This window comes from Neltuma alba, unplaced genomic scaffold (genome assembly GCF_004799145.2).
Source record: "Neltuma alba isolate B1F8T4 unplaced genomic scaffold, ASM479914v2 tig00004777_pilon, whole genome shotgun sequence".
Classification (NCBI taxonomy): domain Eukaryota; kingdom Viridiplantae; phylum Streptophyta; class Magnoliopsida; order Fabales; family Fabaceae; genus Neltuma; species Neltuma alba.
This window is the reverse complement of record NW_021633858.1, coordinates 43,322-58,142: the sequence shown is the minus strand read 5'-3', so window position 1 is coordinate 58,142 and position 14,821 is coordinate 43,322. Positions and strand designations below refer to the sequence as shown.

The 14,821-nt window shown below is 36.8% G+C and overlaps 2 protein-coding genes across 2 annotated transcripts; one reads left to right on the top strand and one right to left on the bottom strand.

Annotated features, from left to right (window-relative positions):
• Positions 1–55: 55 nt before the first annotated feature.
• On the top strand, positions 56–4,661 carry LOC114745734 (uncharacterized). The gene is made up of 7 exons (XM_028933898.1): positions 56–607; positions 2,505–2,705; positions 2,786–3,399; positions 3,490–3,571; positions 3,650–4,057; positions 4,246–4,355; positions 4,445–4,661. Exons 1-7 carry the CDS (start codon positions 56–58, stop codon positions 4,659–4,661), a joined length of 2,184 nt encoding a protein of 727 aa, XP_028789731.1.
• Positions 4,662–5,673: 1,012 nt separating this feature from the next.
• On the bottom strand, positions 5,674–7,473 carry LOC114745733 (uncharacterized). Its single transcript, XM_028933897.1, has one exon. The coding sequence runs from the start codon at positions 7,471–7,473 to the stop codon at positions 5,674–5,676; it is 1,800 nt and encodes a 599-aa protein (XP_028789730.1).
• Between the last annotated feature and the right edge of the window lie 7,348 nt (positions 7,474–14,821).

Sequence of the window (14,821 nt, the reverse complement as noted above, 5' to 3'; positions counted from 1 at the left end):
TGCTCCGGGACAATTTATGGAAGTCTGCAAGCAATTAAAGAAAAGTAAAGAGAAGATGGAAAGACTGAAAAGAATAGGTTTTGATAAATTGGTTGACATATGCTGCTCACAGATCTATAGAGATTTTTGTGGTGAATTGATCCGTGTGTTTGACCCTGTAAGTAGGCAAATTTCAATTCGAGGGAAGACGCATTTAGTGGGGCCCGAAGATGTAAATGAATTGATGGGTCTACCATTTAAGGGGGAAGATATTAAAATAAATGTGGAGAATGAAGATGAAACGTTCAAGAAATTAAGGAGTGACTACGGGAAAGTGCCATACAAAACAATAGGAACATGGTTGATTGAAGGAAAAGAGGAAGAAAAGTTTGAATTCCTTTTTGTTATGTATGCACTAGGAGTCCTCTTGTGTCCTGGCTCTAGTGTATGGGTGAGTGATAAAGTGTTGAAAGTCATGGTGGTGACAAAGGATAGTTTAGGACACTATGATTGGAGCAGCTTAGTTTTGAAAGAATTCTGCAACTCAATTGCAGAGTTCAAGAAAGGAAAGAAGAAAGGAAAAGCTGATGGGACGAAAAATGTGGGAGGTTGCATGTACTTCCTAATGGTAAGTGTGGGTATGATTCATTTACTTTGATGTTAGTTTATTGTCAATGTGCTGTGTAGGTTGTGATTGGTTGCTCTGTATGTTGTTATTTACTACTCTGTTGTCAATGTGCTGTGTAGGTTGTTATTTACTATGCTGTCAACTGCTTATGTATAGGTTGTGATTTGCTGGTGTCAAGGTTGTTATAGTACTGTGTGCAGGTTGTTAATGGATTGTGTTGGTTTGTCACCTGGTTATGTATAGGTTGTAATTGCCTTCTGTTCGTGTTGTCATTCGGTTTATCGTGGGTTGTCAATGGCTGCTGTGCATGTTGTGAATGACACAACTGTAGGTTGTGATTAGCTGATGTGTAGGTTGTGACTGTATGTTGTGGAGGTTGTTATTTTCCTGTGTTCAGGTTGTCATTAGGATGTGTTGGTTTGTCACCTGGTTATGTATAGGTTGTAATTGCATTCTGTTCGTGTTGTCATTCTGTTGAGTATGGGTTGTCACTGGATGCTGTACATGTTGTGAATGGCGCAAATGTATGTTGTGACAGGGTTATGTGTAGGTTGTGATTGGTCACTGTGTATGTTGTTATTTACTACTCTATGTCGTCAGTTGGAGAAATGTACGCTGTGAACTGGTTATGGATATGTTGTGACTGTGAAGTGTAGAGGTTGTTATTGTCTGTGTGCAGGTTGTCATTAGGATGTGTTGGTTTGTCACCTGGTTATGTATAGGTTGTAATTGCATTCTGTTCGTGTTGTCATTCTGTTGAGTATGGGTTGTCACTGGATGCTGTACATGTTGTGAATGGCGCAAATGTATGTTGTGACAGGGTTATGTGTAGGTTGTGATTGGTCACTGTGTATGTTGTTATTTACTACTCTATGTCGTCAGTTGGAGAAATGTACGCTGTGAACTGGTTATGGATATGTTGTGACTGGAGTGTAGAGGTTGTTATTGTCCTGTGTGCAGGTTGTCATTAGGATGTGTTGGTTTGTCACCTGGTTATGTATAGGTTGTAATTGCATTCTGTTCGTGTTGTCATTCTGTTGAGTATGGGTTGTCACTGGATGCTGTACATGTTGTGAATGGCGCAAATGTATGTTGTGACAGGGTTATGTGTAGGTTGTGATTGGTCACTGTGTATGTTGTTATTTACTACTCTATGTCGTCAGTTGGAGAAATGTACGCTGTGAACTGGTTATGGATATGTTGTGACTGGCTGGTGTAGAGGTTGTTATTGTCCTGTGTGCAGGTTGTCATTAGGATGTGTTGGTTTGTCACCTGGTTATGTATAGGTTGTAATTGCATTCTGTTCGTGTTGTCATTCTGTTGAGTATGGGTTGTCACTGGATGCTGTACATGTTGTGAATGGCGCAAATGTATGTTGTGACAGGGTTATGTGTAGGTTGTGATTGGTCACTGTGTATGTTGTTATTTACTACTCTATGTCGTCAGTTGGAGAAATGTACGCTGTGAACTGGTTATGGATATGTTGTGACTGGCTGGTGTAGAGGTTGTTATTGTGCTGTGTGCAGGTTGTCATTAGGATGTGTTGGTTTGTCACCTGGTTATGTATAGGTTGTAATTGCAGTCTGTTCGTGTTGTCATTCTGTTGAGTATGGGTTGTCACTGGATGCTGTACATGTTGTGCATGGCGTAAATGTATGTTGTGACAGGCTTATGTGTAGGTTGTGATTGGTCACAGTGTATGTTGTTATGGGGCAGTGTGTAGGTTGTGATTGGTCACTGTGTATGTTGTTATTGGGCAGTGTGTAGGTTGTGATTGGTCACTGTGTATGTTGTTATTGGGCAGTGTGTAGGTTGTGATTTTCCGCTGTTTATGTTGTCAGTGGCCTGTTTGGATGATGTTGTTGTATATCTAAGTTATCATTAACTTCACATGCAGATTTATTGCCTACAACACTTTCCTCTCGGAAAAGAAAAGGCGGCAAAAAATGAAAATGCCATTACTTATTGGGATGAGGAAAAAGTGAAGGCAAGAGTGAAATCAGAAAAGAATAGCGACAGAGGCATACTGCATGGCGTTCCGAGTGTCGGTGGGGCTTCAACAAGTGCATCCAACACAGGAATAAAGCTAACTCACCCTGTAAGTAAATCATGTGAAGCTTATTTTGGTGCTGTGTAGAATTTGGAGTAATGATAACTTTCATTACTGTTGTTTTGCAGGAAATCAAGAGAACGTATGAAAGGTTGATGACCATGGTTGAAGGGTTGGTGTCGACAATTGGAGAAGAGTTGGTTTCCCTGCAGTTGAGGTTGACGGATGAGATTGACAAGGAAGATGTGGTGGAAGCAGTAAGTAGCGAAGATGACAAAGAGAAGGCAACTGAAGATGAAGAAACCGGTGAAGAAGGTAAAGGAAGCCCAAAAGATTCAATTTTGTCACAAGAGGAACAACAGAGTGAACCAGAAGGAGATGATAAAGAAGAGGGCAAAAGTGCTTCGCGTGAAGAAGAGAGTCAATCTCAACCTGAGGAGAAAGGAGAAGGGAGTCACTCTGGATCAGAGGATGATGGAGAAGAAAAAACACAAGACAAGTCTAGTGATGCAGCAGCAGAAGAGGATAAGGGTGTAGGCGATGAAATGGAGGAAAAGGATGAAATGGACCAGCAAGCACAAGGGCAAATGGATGTAAGAAGATCAACACGGGTGAGAAGCCGTGCAATCAAATCTCCCTGGTTAGAGGAGGTGAAAAAAGGCCGTGGCAAGAGAAAAGCTGACGAGAAAGAGGAATTATTCCAGATGTGCACGAGAAGATGTGATCAAGATGAAGGTGCCAAGTAAGTGTTGGGACTGATTGTAATTGGGACAACTGATTGACAACAATTTTACACATACAACCCTTGTGCTCATTGTTCCTTTTGCTGCAGGTACATTGTAGAGATGTATGGGTACTTCTTGACACGTGCTGAGCTTTGCTGCCTACAAGACAGGAAATGGATGAACGACAGGGTAAGACAGTTGTTTATATAGATAGAGAACTGCGAATGTCATTATGATCATGACTAACTGTTTGTATGTGTGATATAGTTCATGTCTATGGTGGCGAGAACCTTGGTGGGAGATGAAAAAGAGAACCACAGTCGTGTCAGTAGGCACATTTTTACACCCGAGTTAATGCAAACAATGGCCGCTAATCCTCTTAGGTGGAGCATGGAAAAACATGAACATGAAATCTTACCGGAGCACATAGGATATAACATTGGAGACTGTGACTTCATATTTGGCCCCACCCTTTTCAATTACCATTGGTTCTGTTACGTGATGGATGTAAGAACCATGCGTTTCTATGCCCTTGACTCGTTGGTGGACAATTTGACGATGTTGAGATTACAAAGAGAGGAAGAAGAAGCAATGAAAACAGGGAAGAAACCACAAAGGAAGCAAGGGAAGAAGAGAGGACAGATAGATCCTAAGCAATTCATGGCGAGAGGGATTGTATGCACAACTTTACATTCATTCTATAACTTGTTAATGCGTTATGGTTGCTTGTCTGCTTAACTGTCCTGGTTGTTAATGCCTGCTGATTACTTGTCATTCGCTACAGCGAAGGTTGTTAATGCTTCCTGATAACTTGTCATTCACAACTGTCAAACTTGTTTCTTCTGTTTGTCCCTTTTTTGCAGAGAGATTGTTTCTGCCAAGTGCTTCGTGTGCTGAAGCCATCACTGTTTGCGGAGGAGGACAAGATTGACGAGGAAGTCACATGGGCAAAAGTTCATGTGCAATCTGACACGTGAGTTATTTTTCAACACAACAAGTACTTGTGTCTCAACTTTTGGGAGCTAATGTTCATTCACTAAAGTACTTGTTTTTCCTTTGTAGGGACTCTTGTGGGGTGCATGTGTTGAGCTGGTTACAAACATGGGACGGCACTGAGTATGGTGATGACGGCTACACAATGCCTAAGTACTCCCCTGAAGAAATCCATGACTTGAAGGTTGGATGCTTGTGGTGGCTCGTGACTCATCGGAACAACCTGCATGGCGATGAAGTGCTATCTTTGCTGCGAGGAAACCCCCAAAGCAAGAGGAAGAAATAAATGACAAGCATATATTGTATTTACATTTATTTATTTGACAGCATAGTGACATGTGAACGTCAAGTTTACATTTTATTCTTTTCTTTGAGCATGTATGAATCCTGGATGTTAAGATATGTTAATGTGTTTTGATATCCTTTACTGGTTATCAAGTTTTTGTAAAGGCATTCATGTGTTTTCATCATGGCCACAAATGCAGACTGAATAAGACTGGATAAACAAATGGTACCCACGGTGACATCATAGGCATATATCAGAGTCCTCTCTGCCACATCTGTTTACAACCTCAACAGGGGTTGTTCACAACCTCAAAAGGGATTGTTGACAACCCGAACAGAATTGGTTAACAACTCAGTCGGGGTATAACACAGCTGTTAACTTAATTATATTATGAGCACATATAACGACCTTAATAGCAAAAATTGGGAGCATTTTAAAGTCATTAACAGCTTTAAAAGAACCAAATCATATTACAGCAGATTTTTATTCCAGCAATTCATTTACAACCTCAACAGGGATTGTTGACAACCCGAACAGAATTGGTTAACAACCTTCGCATTGCCCCTGACAACTGACGCTGGGGATACCACAACCTCCACATGAGATCTAATTCTAACCAAATCATATCATATTATGACTTTAACACAGCTCGAATGTCTTAAGAAATCACTGAACACTGGAAGTAGGAGAAATTGTCACTTTATATCAGTAACATAATTGAGACTGCTAATGACAACCTGCATGGCGTCTGATAACAAGTCCATTACAACCTATTCACCAGTACATCAAAAATACAGAAATGATGTTATATCAGATTACAACCAGGTGTCATTTACCACTTGATATATATATGTACAACATAACTACACCAAATTTACAACCTATTCAAAAAAGCATACGTGTTGCATGTGTGGATAATGACGGACAACTTGAGGTGTAGGTTATGACATTTACAAAAAAATGCTGTCACAAGCATTCACAAAACGAAATATCAACAAGCCACCAGCAAAGCTTAACTTGGATTGGGGTTCTGGCAAGTCTTCACAGTGTGGCCTGGCTCATGGCATCTTCCACAGTGGTAAAGTTTTTTACTTTGAAATTGAGATTCAATCCTTCTTTTCTTTGGCCTCCCTGAGGGTCTTTTAGTGATTGCTGGCTGTAAAAATGTTCCCGTCATCATCTGCGTAACGGTGAGAGCTTCGGGACGAGGACAATCATGTGTCGCAATTGGCCTCATACTACTTGCATATATCTTCTCTTGGGCTGACAGCTTATAGCAATCATCTACAAATTCATAAACACTACCATGAAGTAGCTTTATCGCTGCACAGGCATGAGCACAAGGTAGTCCGCTCATTTGCCATGCTAAACAAGTGCATTTCTGAGCTGTGAGATCAACAGTGACACAAATTATTCCAGTAGGAGATGTAGTATCAACTTGAACTCGGTTATCTCCATAATATACAGTATGCATATTCTCCGCTCTTGCTACTTTTTCTTGCAACTTGGACTCAATATTTGGCCCAACGCCATTTGTCCAATTTTCCATTGCCATTTTGCTTGCAACCATCTTCTTGGCTAATTTCTCCATATGCTCATGTATGAGAACTGACACATTGTGCTTCCTCTCCTTCAAAATCCAGGCATTAAACGACTCCGCAACATTAGTAGTGATGTTATCCCATCGCTTAAACGGGAATTTGCTTAAAGCCCACCGATCTACATCTCCTTGAGTGTCAACCCAATCAGCCAATTGTGGACAGAATGATCTAAGTTTCCCCATTGCAGCAACATATTCATCCTCAATCCTTGCATAGGCGATTCCATCCAGCATTTTCAATGCAACGTCCTTTGAAGTACCTGAAACTCGTCCCCTGCCTCGGTTAATTTTTAAATAATGTGCACTAAAATTTTCTTTCACATGCCTATAACAAAAAGCATGTCTCTCGCCACCAAATATTGTTCGCACAGCACCTATAATGGCATTATTCCGATCTGAAACTATCGTTGTCTCCACTGATCTTGTGATGTCTTTGATGTTCTGGAGAAACCAAGCCCAATCATCATATGTCTCCCCACTAACTATAGCATATGCTAATGGAAATAGTTCATTGTCTGCATCATATGCATTAGCTGAAATCAATGTCCCCCTGTAAGGACCACTTAGATGACAGCCGTCTATATAAAGTATATGTCGACACCCTTCTAAAAATCCATTAATTGAGCATCCATAAGCAATGAACACCCTCTGAAATCTGTTACTATCCAACCCTTCCCATCGAGCACTTGTGTTTGGATCAGTTTCAATGAGCCTTTGACAAATCCAGGGAATCGCCATGTATGAATCCTGTGCACGACCATGTATTTCCCTCAATGCTCTTTCTCTACCCCTGTATGCTTGACTATAATTCAGTCGCACCCCATATTCTCTATACATATCTCTTCTAAGTTCATTAGCATTCTTGTCTATATTACACCTCAAAGAATCTATCATGATTGATGATGTTAAGTTTGACCCTCTAGAGTGAGATACAACCAAGCTGTCCTGTGCATAATGCACATGCTCACTTCTTAAGGTTCTAATTATTAACAACTCAGAATCTTGTCTTTGTCCCATTGAGTATGCACCCATATACCACGGGCATCCCTCCGCCATACACTTCACAATGATCTTTTGTTGATTGTTCTTCACAAACTTGTATGAAAACTTCACAGCAATACTGTACCTATACAGTGCTTGCCTAAGAGCCACTGCATTAGGAAAAATCTGTCCTTCTCCGATAACCAAACCCTTCCACTTTATTGAATTCATTTCCGGAATTGGGGTTGGCATCATTTCTGAACCACATGGCAACAATAGTGGGTCTTCACTAACCACATTAGGTGGAGACATGGACAATGTATCTGAACCTCCGAACAAGTCTTCCATCCTACATAACAGAACAGGTCAAGGGGTCGTTAATGACAACCTTCGATCACTATAATAACAACTTATGCACAACAGTTGACAATAGCTAATATTACTTCGAAATTTAAATAACACAACTTACACATGTTGCTCTTCTATTACAACATCCCTTGTTAGTTGTGAATTTTGATCTCCATTTTCTCCTATATATACATGACCACTGTCGCCATTGAAGTTAATCAAGTGTTCTACTCCTTCATCATCTACAAGGTCCACAAATGTACACTCATCAAAGGTTACTGTGAATTTCATAACCATTCCATTACTTTCTTTTCCCACAATTGATGCCACCATTGTTCTAAATTCTCCATATGATGTCCCTTCTTTTATCATTCTTGTTCTCACACCACCTCCAACATACTGCGTTTCACCTTCTACACCATTAATAAATTGTCCTCCTATATGGAGGTAGCAAAACAATTGCTTTGCACTGGAAGTTGCCATCCTGGATATCAACCTGCCACAATCACTTGTTAATAACAAGTCATACAGTTATGTTAACAACCTTCGATGTACCCATTAACAACACATTTAACCATCGCATTTGAGGGGTTACAATAATAAATATCTGTCATTTTCCACTCATTTCCATCAGCAACACAGCATCATTGCCCGAAAAACAGAGCATCATTCACCGAAAAACAGAGCATTGCTTTCTAACCATAGCCACACATAGTAAAACCACACCTAACATGATTAAAACCACATATGACTAAAATGAGCCTCCCTTGATATTTCTAGAGAGCTTAATCACATGCTTAATACCAACGTATAAACACCCAATCAACTTTTCAGATCAGCATTAAAGCTGCGACTGGTTGTTAATAACAAGTCATACAGTTATGTTAACAACCTTCGATGTACCCATTAACAACACATTTAACCATCGCATTTGAGGGGTTACAATAATAAATATCTGTTATTTTCCACTCATCTTCATCAGCAACACAGCATCAGTGACCGAAAAACAGAGCCTCATTCACCGAAAAACAGAGCATTAGCTTTCTAACCCTAGCCACACATAGTAAAACCACACCTAACATGATTAAAACCACATATGACTAAAATGAGCCTCCCTTAATATTTCTAGTGAGTTGAATCACATCTTTAATACCCACATATCAACACACAATCAACTTTTCAGACCAACATTAAACTTGACACTGGTTGTGTACAGAAGAAGAGAAATGTTGTTAATGATGAGACGTACCAAGAAGATGAAGAAATAATATCGCTGGCCTGCGATGGAGTACCAGCGCATAACTCCCTTCTTTCTTTCAGAAGCTTCTCTTCCTTGTGCATGCATAACAAACAACCGCACTAAATGAAGCCAATCAGCGTCTCTCCCTCTTTTCTTTCCTTTATCAATGACTGAGGGCAAGTACGTAATATCACAACTCAAATTATTTACCCAGAGGTCCCTGGGGACTTATGAGGAATTTGGGGATTTCATGGGACCTTCTGGTAGTAAATTGTCTTCTGTGGGACTCTACAGTAATTTTCCCTATAAATATAAGATTTTTCATGTGGTGCTAAAGTAACTACAATACTCATAAAGCAAGAGAAAAAACTGCTGAATATGAAAATACTCACAGCAAGATGTTGAAGCAACGCATAAAGAATGAAAACTTGAAAACAAAAAAAAAAAGAAAAAAGCTTGGAGCAACACGCTTAATGCTGGAAAGAAGAAAGTGAGTCATTTACCTTTCAAAATACTATTATCTTACTCTCTGACAATCATCATTTTGTAAACATTTTTCATTTGGATGGGTTTTGCTTGTGAGTAAGTGGGTTTGAAAGATGAGAAGGAGTGAACATGCAGTATTATATAAGTGAGTAGAAGTTGATAATGGGATTTGAGTTCTTCATTTTTGTGGCTTTTTCATCGTTAAAGAGGGATAGGTTTATTGGTGAGGAGGGTTTTGATTGAATATTTGATGAGGATGAAAGATTGGCATATTGAAATAAAAAAATGGTGGCAAGCGATTACATGGCTGTGAGGATTATGTGCAAATATTATGGTTAGTGTTGTTAAAATCAATAGTCCAGTTGTGAAATCCTATGATGAAGTTGTCAATGGAAGAAGAGTGTGTACACGTTTCAAATGTCATGTATATTGATGAAAATTGATATATATCGTCTAACTATTATTATGATATTTGACTTATGGTTGTATATGGAATTTATTTACAAATACATACTTAATCACTGTTATTGCGCAATTATTTGCAACTATTTTTTATCTATCTGCGCACAATTTTACTAAGCATGTACGAGGATTCACAACCTGTGTAGTGAAAATTAGCATTTGCTTAATGAAATTTGCAACCTGTTTTTAAGAGATTTTTAATATGCTTTTAGGATATTTGTAATTTGTTTATTTGGAATTGTTTTTAATCTATTCGCTTACAATTTTACTAAACATGTAATGTGGATAACAACTTGTGAAATGAAAGTACTAGTTCTCATAACAAGTTGAACAAGTTTTGCAACTTGTTCTTGATCCATTTGCTCAAAATTTTACCAAACATGTAATGAGATTCATAACTTGTGTAGTGAAATTTACCACTTGTTTAATGGGATTTACAACATTTTTTTCAAGAAATTTGCAATTTGTCTATTTGAAATTATTTTTAATCTATTCGCTCACAATTTTACTAAACATACAACATAAATAACAACTTGCTGAATAAAAGTGATAGTTCTCATAATGAGTTTTATAACTTGTTCTTAATCTATTTACAAACAAATTTTACTAAATATGTAATGAGATTCATAACTTACTTAGTAAAATTTACTATTTGGTTAATGGGATTTGTAACCTATTTTCAGAGAATTTGCAACTTGTTTACTTGAAACCATTTTTATTCCATTTACTTATAATTTTACTAAACATGTAATGTGAATAACAACTTGTGAAATGAAAGTGTCAGTTCTTGTAACGAGTTTTACAATTTGTTCTTAATCCATTTACACACAAATTTTATTAAGCATGTTAATGGGATTAACAACTTGCGTAGTGAAATTTATCACTTGTTTAATGAGATTTGCGACTTGTTTATTTAAAATCATTCTTAATCCGTTTTTAAACATACAGTTTTATTGAATATGTAACGTAAATAACAACTTGTGAAATAAAAATGATAATTTTTATAACGAGTTTTGCAATCTATTCTTAATCTATTTGCACACAATTTTTCAAAACATGTAATAAGATTCTGCAACAAACAATCATAAATCAAAATTTTAGTTATCTAACAATCAATTTTCATCAATATCCATGACAATAGAAACGCGCACACACTCTTCTTCTATTGACAACTTCACAAAATCTCTCCACTTCAAGGAATCCATTTCAGGATTTGGATTCACAAAATCTCTCCACTTCAAGGAATCGATTTCAGGATTGGGAGAAAATCATGGTGATAGAATGTATGATCATACAAGCAAAATTATCAGATTTGAAAAGGAACAGAGACATTTAAAAAAAAACAAGTGTCCTCAAGTTTTTGACTTGGTAAAGTCATTAATGTCGATATTGAGTGCCTCACCTAATAGCCTTTCAATTACATTGTCGAGTCCTTCCTGAAAAATGCCATGAAGAGCTACCCTCAGATATGAAGCAAGTGAATGGAAGTCCTTGACCGGCATGTTTATGTATTATTCTTCCGATCCTAAATATAAGACCCATTTTGTAGTGTAAATATGAAACCTTTTTATAGTTTAATATTACAAAGATAATCTGCTAGAAGGAACAGTAGACACAGGAATCTTCCAGTTTCTAGCTTTCTGCTTCGAACCATGATCATCATCATCACAACTATTATGCCATTTGGGCTTAAAGTTGCCCCATCACTGTTCTAAAAGGCCATAATCAGAATCTTTGAATCTATGCTTGATAACCTCCTCATTTATATTGATGATCTTTTAGTATTACAAAATGGGTCCTATATTTACACTACAAAATGAGTTCTATATTTAGAATCAGATGAGTACTATTTTAATTTTAATTTTTTACTGCTTATGTTATTACTATTTTAATTTTAATTTTTTTGCTGCTAAGTTACTGTTACTTTTACAGTATTCTCTTCTTGAATTGCCTTCAGAATTCGGGCTGTAAAGATGAAAATATGAAGAAAGATAGAGGTTAAGAACAACGCTGTCCAAGACCTCTGAAGAAATAGTCCAAGCATCTCTTCTTGACCTAACACCTTCGGAATTAGGTTTTTATTGCCATATCCCGCAATGTAATGTTGCCTTATGTTGTAATATAATCTAATTTGTGATGGCAACATCTTTATGGCCCTTTTGTTGCATGGTTTACTTCTGATGGCCACTATTGTATTATAGTTACAATATATGTAAGGAACAAAATATTATTAATGAAATGATTTCTTTTTTAAATAGTTCAATGCAAAATAATTGTCTTGTTGAGATAATCTCATACACTTCTAAAGGGAAAAGACCAAAAAGGAATGAAGGCGGAAAAGCCAAAAAAGAAAGAATAATTTATTCACGAATTTCATTTAAGCTTCCTAACCTTTCAATATTGTTACCAAGCTTTTATACAAAAGCCTATTGTTTGGGGTTATCAAAGTTCATGCGCAAAGCAACCTAAAAAATGTACACTCTGTGATTATCTATGCCAAATAAAAGCTCCAAGAACTTTATGAAATAGAATTACATTAAACAAGTGCTAATGATACAGCGAGTACTACCCTGCGTATCAAAAAAAAAAGATACAGCAAGTACCCTGCTTACATAGCAAATCAACCAAAACACTCCTTAACACACAGGTGCCGAAACGTTCATCCTAAACAACCGACAGAATATAATTATCATCCAAATACTTTACATTCAGCATCATAAATGACCTAAACAAGTGGCTATATCATTGTCTTGCCACAAACTATATTTAACATTCATAATTACAGCCTACTTCCACATCACAAATATATAGAGCCAAAACCAAAATCACAAGATTTTATCTTGGAAGATCAGATTTCCACCACCCTTTCTTGGTCATCTTCCTCATTTGTTTCCTTTATCTGCATATTGTCGAAGCAAATCCATAGTCACTTCCTTTGCTTCAACATTATGCATTATATCAGTAGAATTTGCCATCCAAGTTGACTTAATTTTTCCATCATCCACAACAACCTTGTGCCTCATATTATCCACAATAATAGAATCTGTCCTTCCTTCTTGTTTATGAATCTCATCATTTGACGTGCGATCCTAAAAAGTTTGAGGTTTGAGAATTACGAATCTCATTGTCTTGTTCATCATATGATAACAAGGAACACGAATTTAATTAGAAGACCCTAAAACAATTCAGTCAACTGATATTATTAAAGAATAGATAGCCATGAAGTGGTAGATTATTATGTTAAATTAAATACCAAGCAATTGATTGATGATTAATATTGCCTCGTAAATTCCTCAACTCAACACAATTCACCAGCAGCATATACTCATGTTTTTAATTTCAACTTTGACATTAACTCCAACATTGTCTAGAAAGAAAATAGAAAAGAGAGCACGAAGGGACAATTCAATGAAGGGAGTAGTTTTTTTAAGGGGAAAAAAAATCAGTGGAGTAAGGCATGGTAGATGAAAGAGCTTAGAGTTTGTCAAACCAATTGCTTTTGTAGAATAAGCCATCGATATTTGATTATTCAAGGAGTTGATGAAAGAGTTGCAGTAGACAGAGAAGATTCGATCAACTCTGGTTCGAGTGTTAGAGAACCAAACGAACAGAGCCGCAACAAGGATGCAAGAGGTGAGAGCGTGTTCGAGCTCGAATTCCTAAAGAACCACCCTGCATGCTGGTTGAAGACCTTCTCTTCGTCTTCCCGCTTGTCTCCTCCGATGTTGAACTCGAACCCTCTACTTAACTCCACATATGCTAGCCTAGCCCTGGAAGAGTCCAGTCATGGCTTACTGAGAAGCCACCTGTGGATAATCATCTGCCACCTCATCCAAAGTACACGATGTTATAACTTCCGTTTGTTTAAGGATGGATGGCTTTAACTGTGTAAAGGATAAAGATTTAATTAAAAAAATAGTTTAAGGACTTGATTTAAAATTAAATGAAACTATAAAGACCTGTATATATATATTTTTCCTTTTTTTATATTTATTCTTTGAAATTTAAATTTCAGACAACATTGGACGCAGCATTGGAATGTTTAGTAGTCAAACTAACCGGCAATGTCGATAGTTAAAGCGAAGATGGAACCACCTAAATAGGAGTTCACGGGATTGTAGTTAGATGAAGTGCCATGAAAGTGCAAGGAAACTAATTTCTCCTCCGGTCCTAAATATAAGACATCTTTTATAGTGTAATTTAGGACCAGAGAAGTATATATATTCTTTTATCCGCGGCTGAACGCAGTTTTCTAGCATTGTGTATAGCATATTCCGAATTTACCTTTTCAAACCATGAAGTTTAGATAAGTTGGCTGTTGACTTACTCATTAATACGATTCTCTCTCTTTTTTTTTTTTTTTGGTTATGAAAATAAGATTCTGATATTCTAAACCAATATTTGTTGATATTTAATGTCTTTTTTTGTCAAAAGATCTAGATTCAAATTTGATCGTGTTGAATCATTTCACAGTAGCAACTTATCTCAAAAAATTTAGATTCTTTTTTGAAAATATCCTTTCAATTCATTACAACATATTTAATTTTTTTTAAAATTAAAGTGCATCTAATACCCTGAAATATTTTATCAAATGCATCTAGCATTTTACCTTTAAGTATTTTTTAACACCTTAAAGTATTTTTTAATACAATTTTAACTTCGCAATTTATGGTGCTAGATGTGCGAAAAATTAATTTGAGATGTTGTGTGCATATAAAAAAAATACTCTAATGTGCTAAATGTATCAAAATGTAATTTAAGGTGTTGAACGCATATGAAAAGAATATCTTATGATGCTAATATATCAAAAAATACTTTTGATTGTTATACGTACGTAAAAAAAATACTTTGAAGTATTAGATATGCCTTAATTTTTTTTATATGGCTTTTTGATCGTGGCATATTGAAGTATTGTTTGGCCCAATTGAGGCATTTCATGTATTCACTCATACTTGGAGCTAAGACTTCATATTTAAGCGTTCGAAGCATCTTCTATATTTTTCTTACATGAAAGCCTCTTTTGCTTGAACCAACTCATTTAAC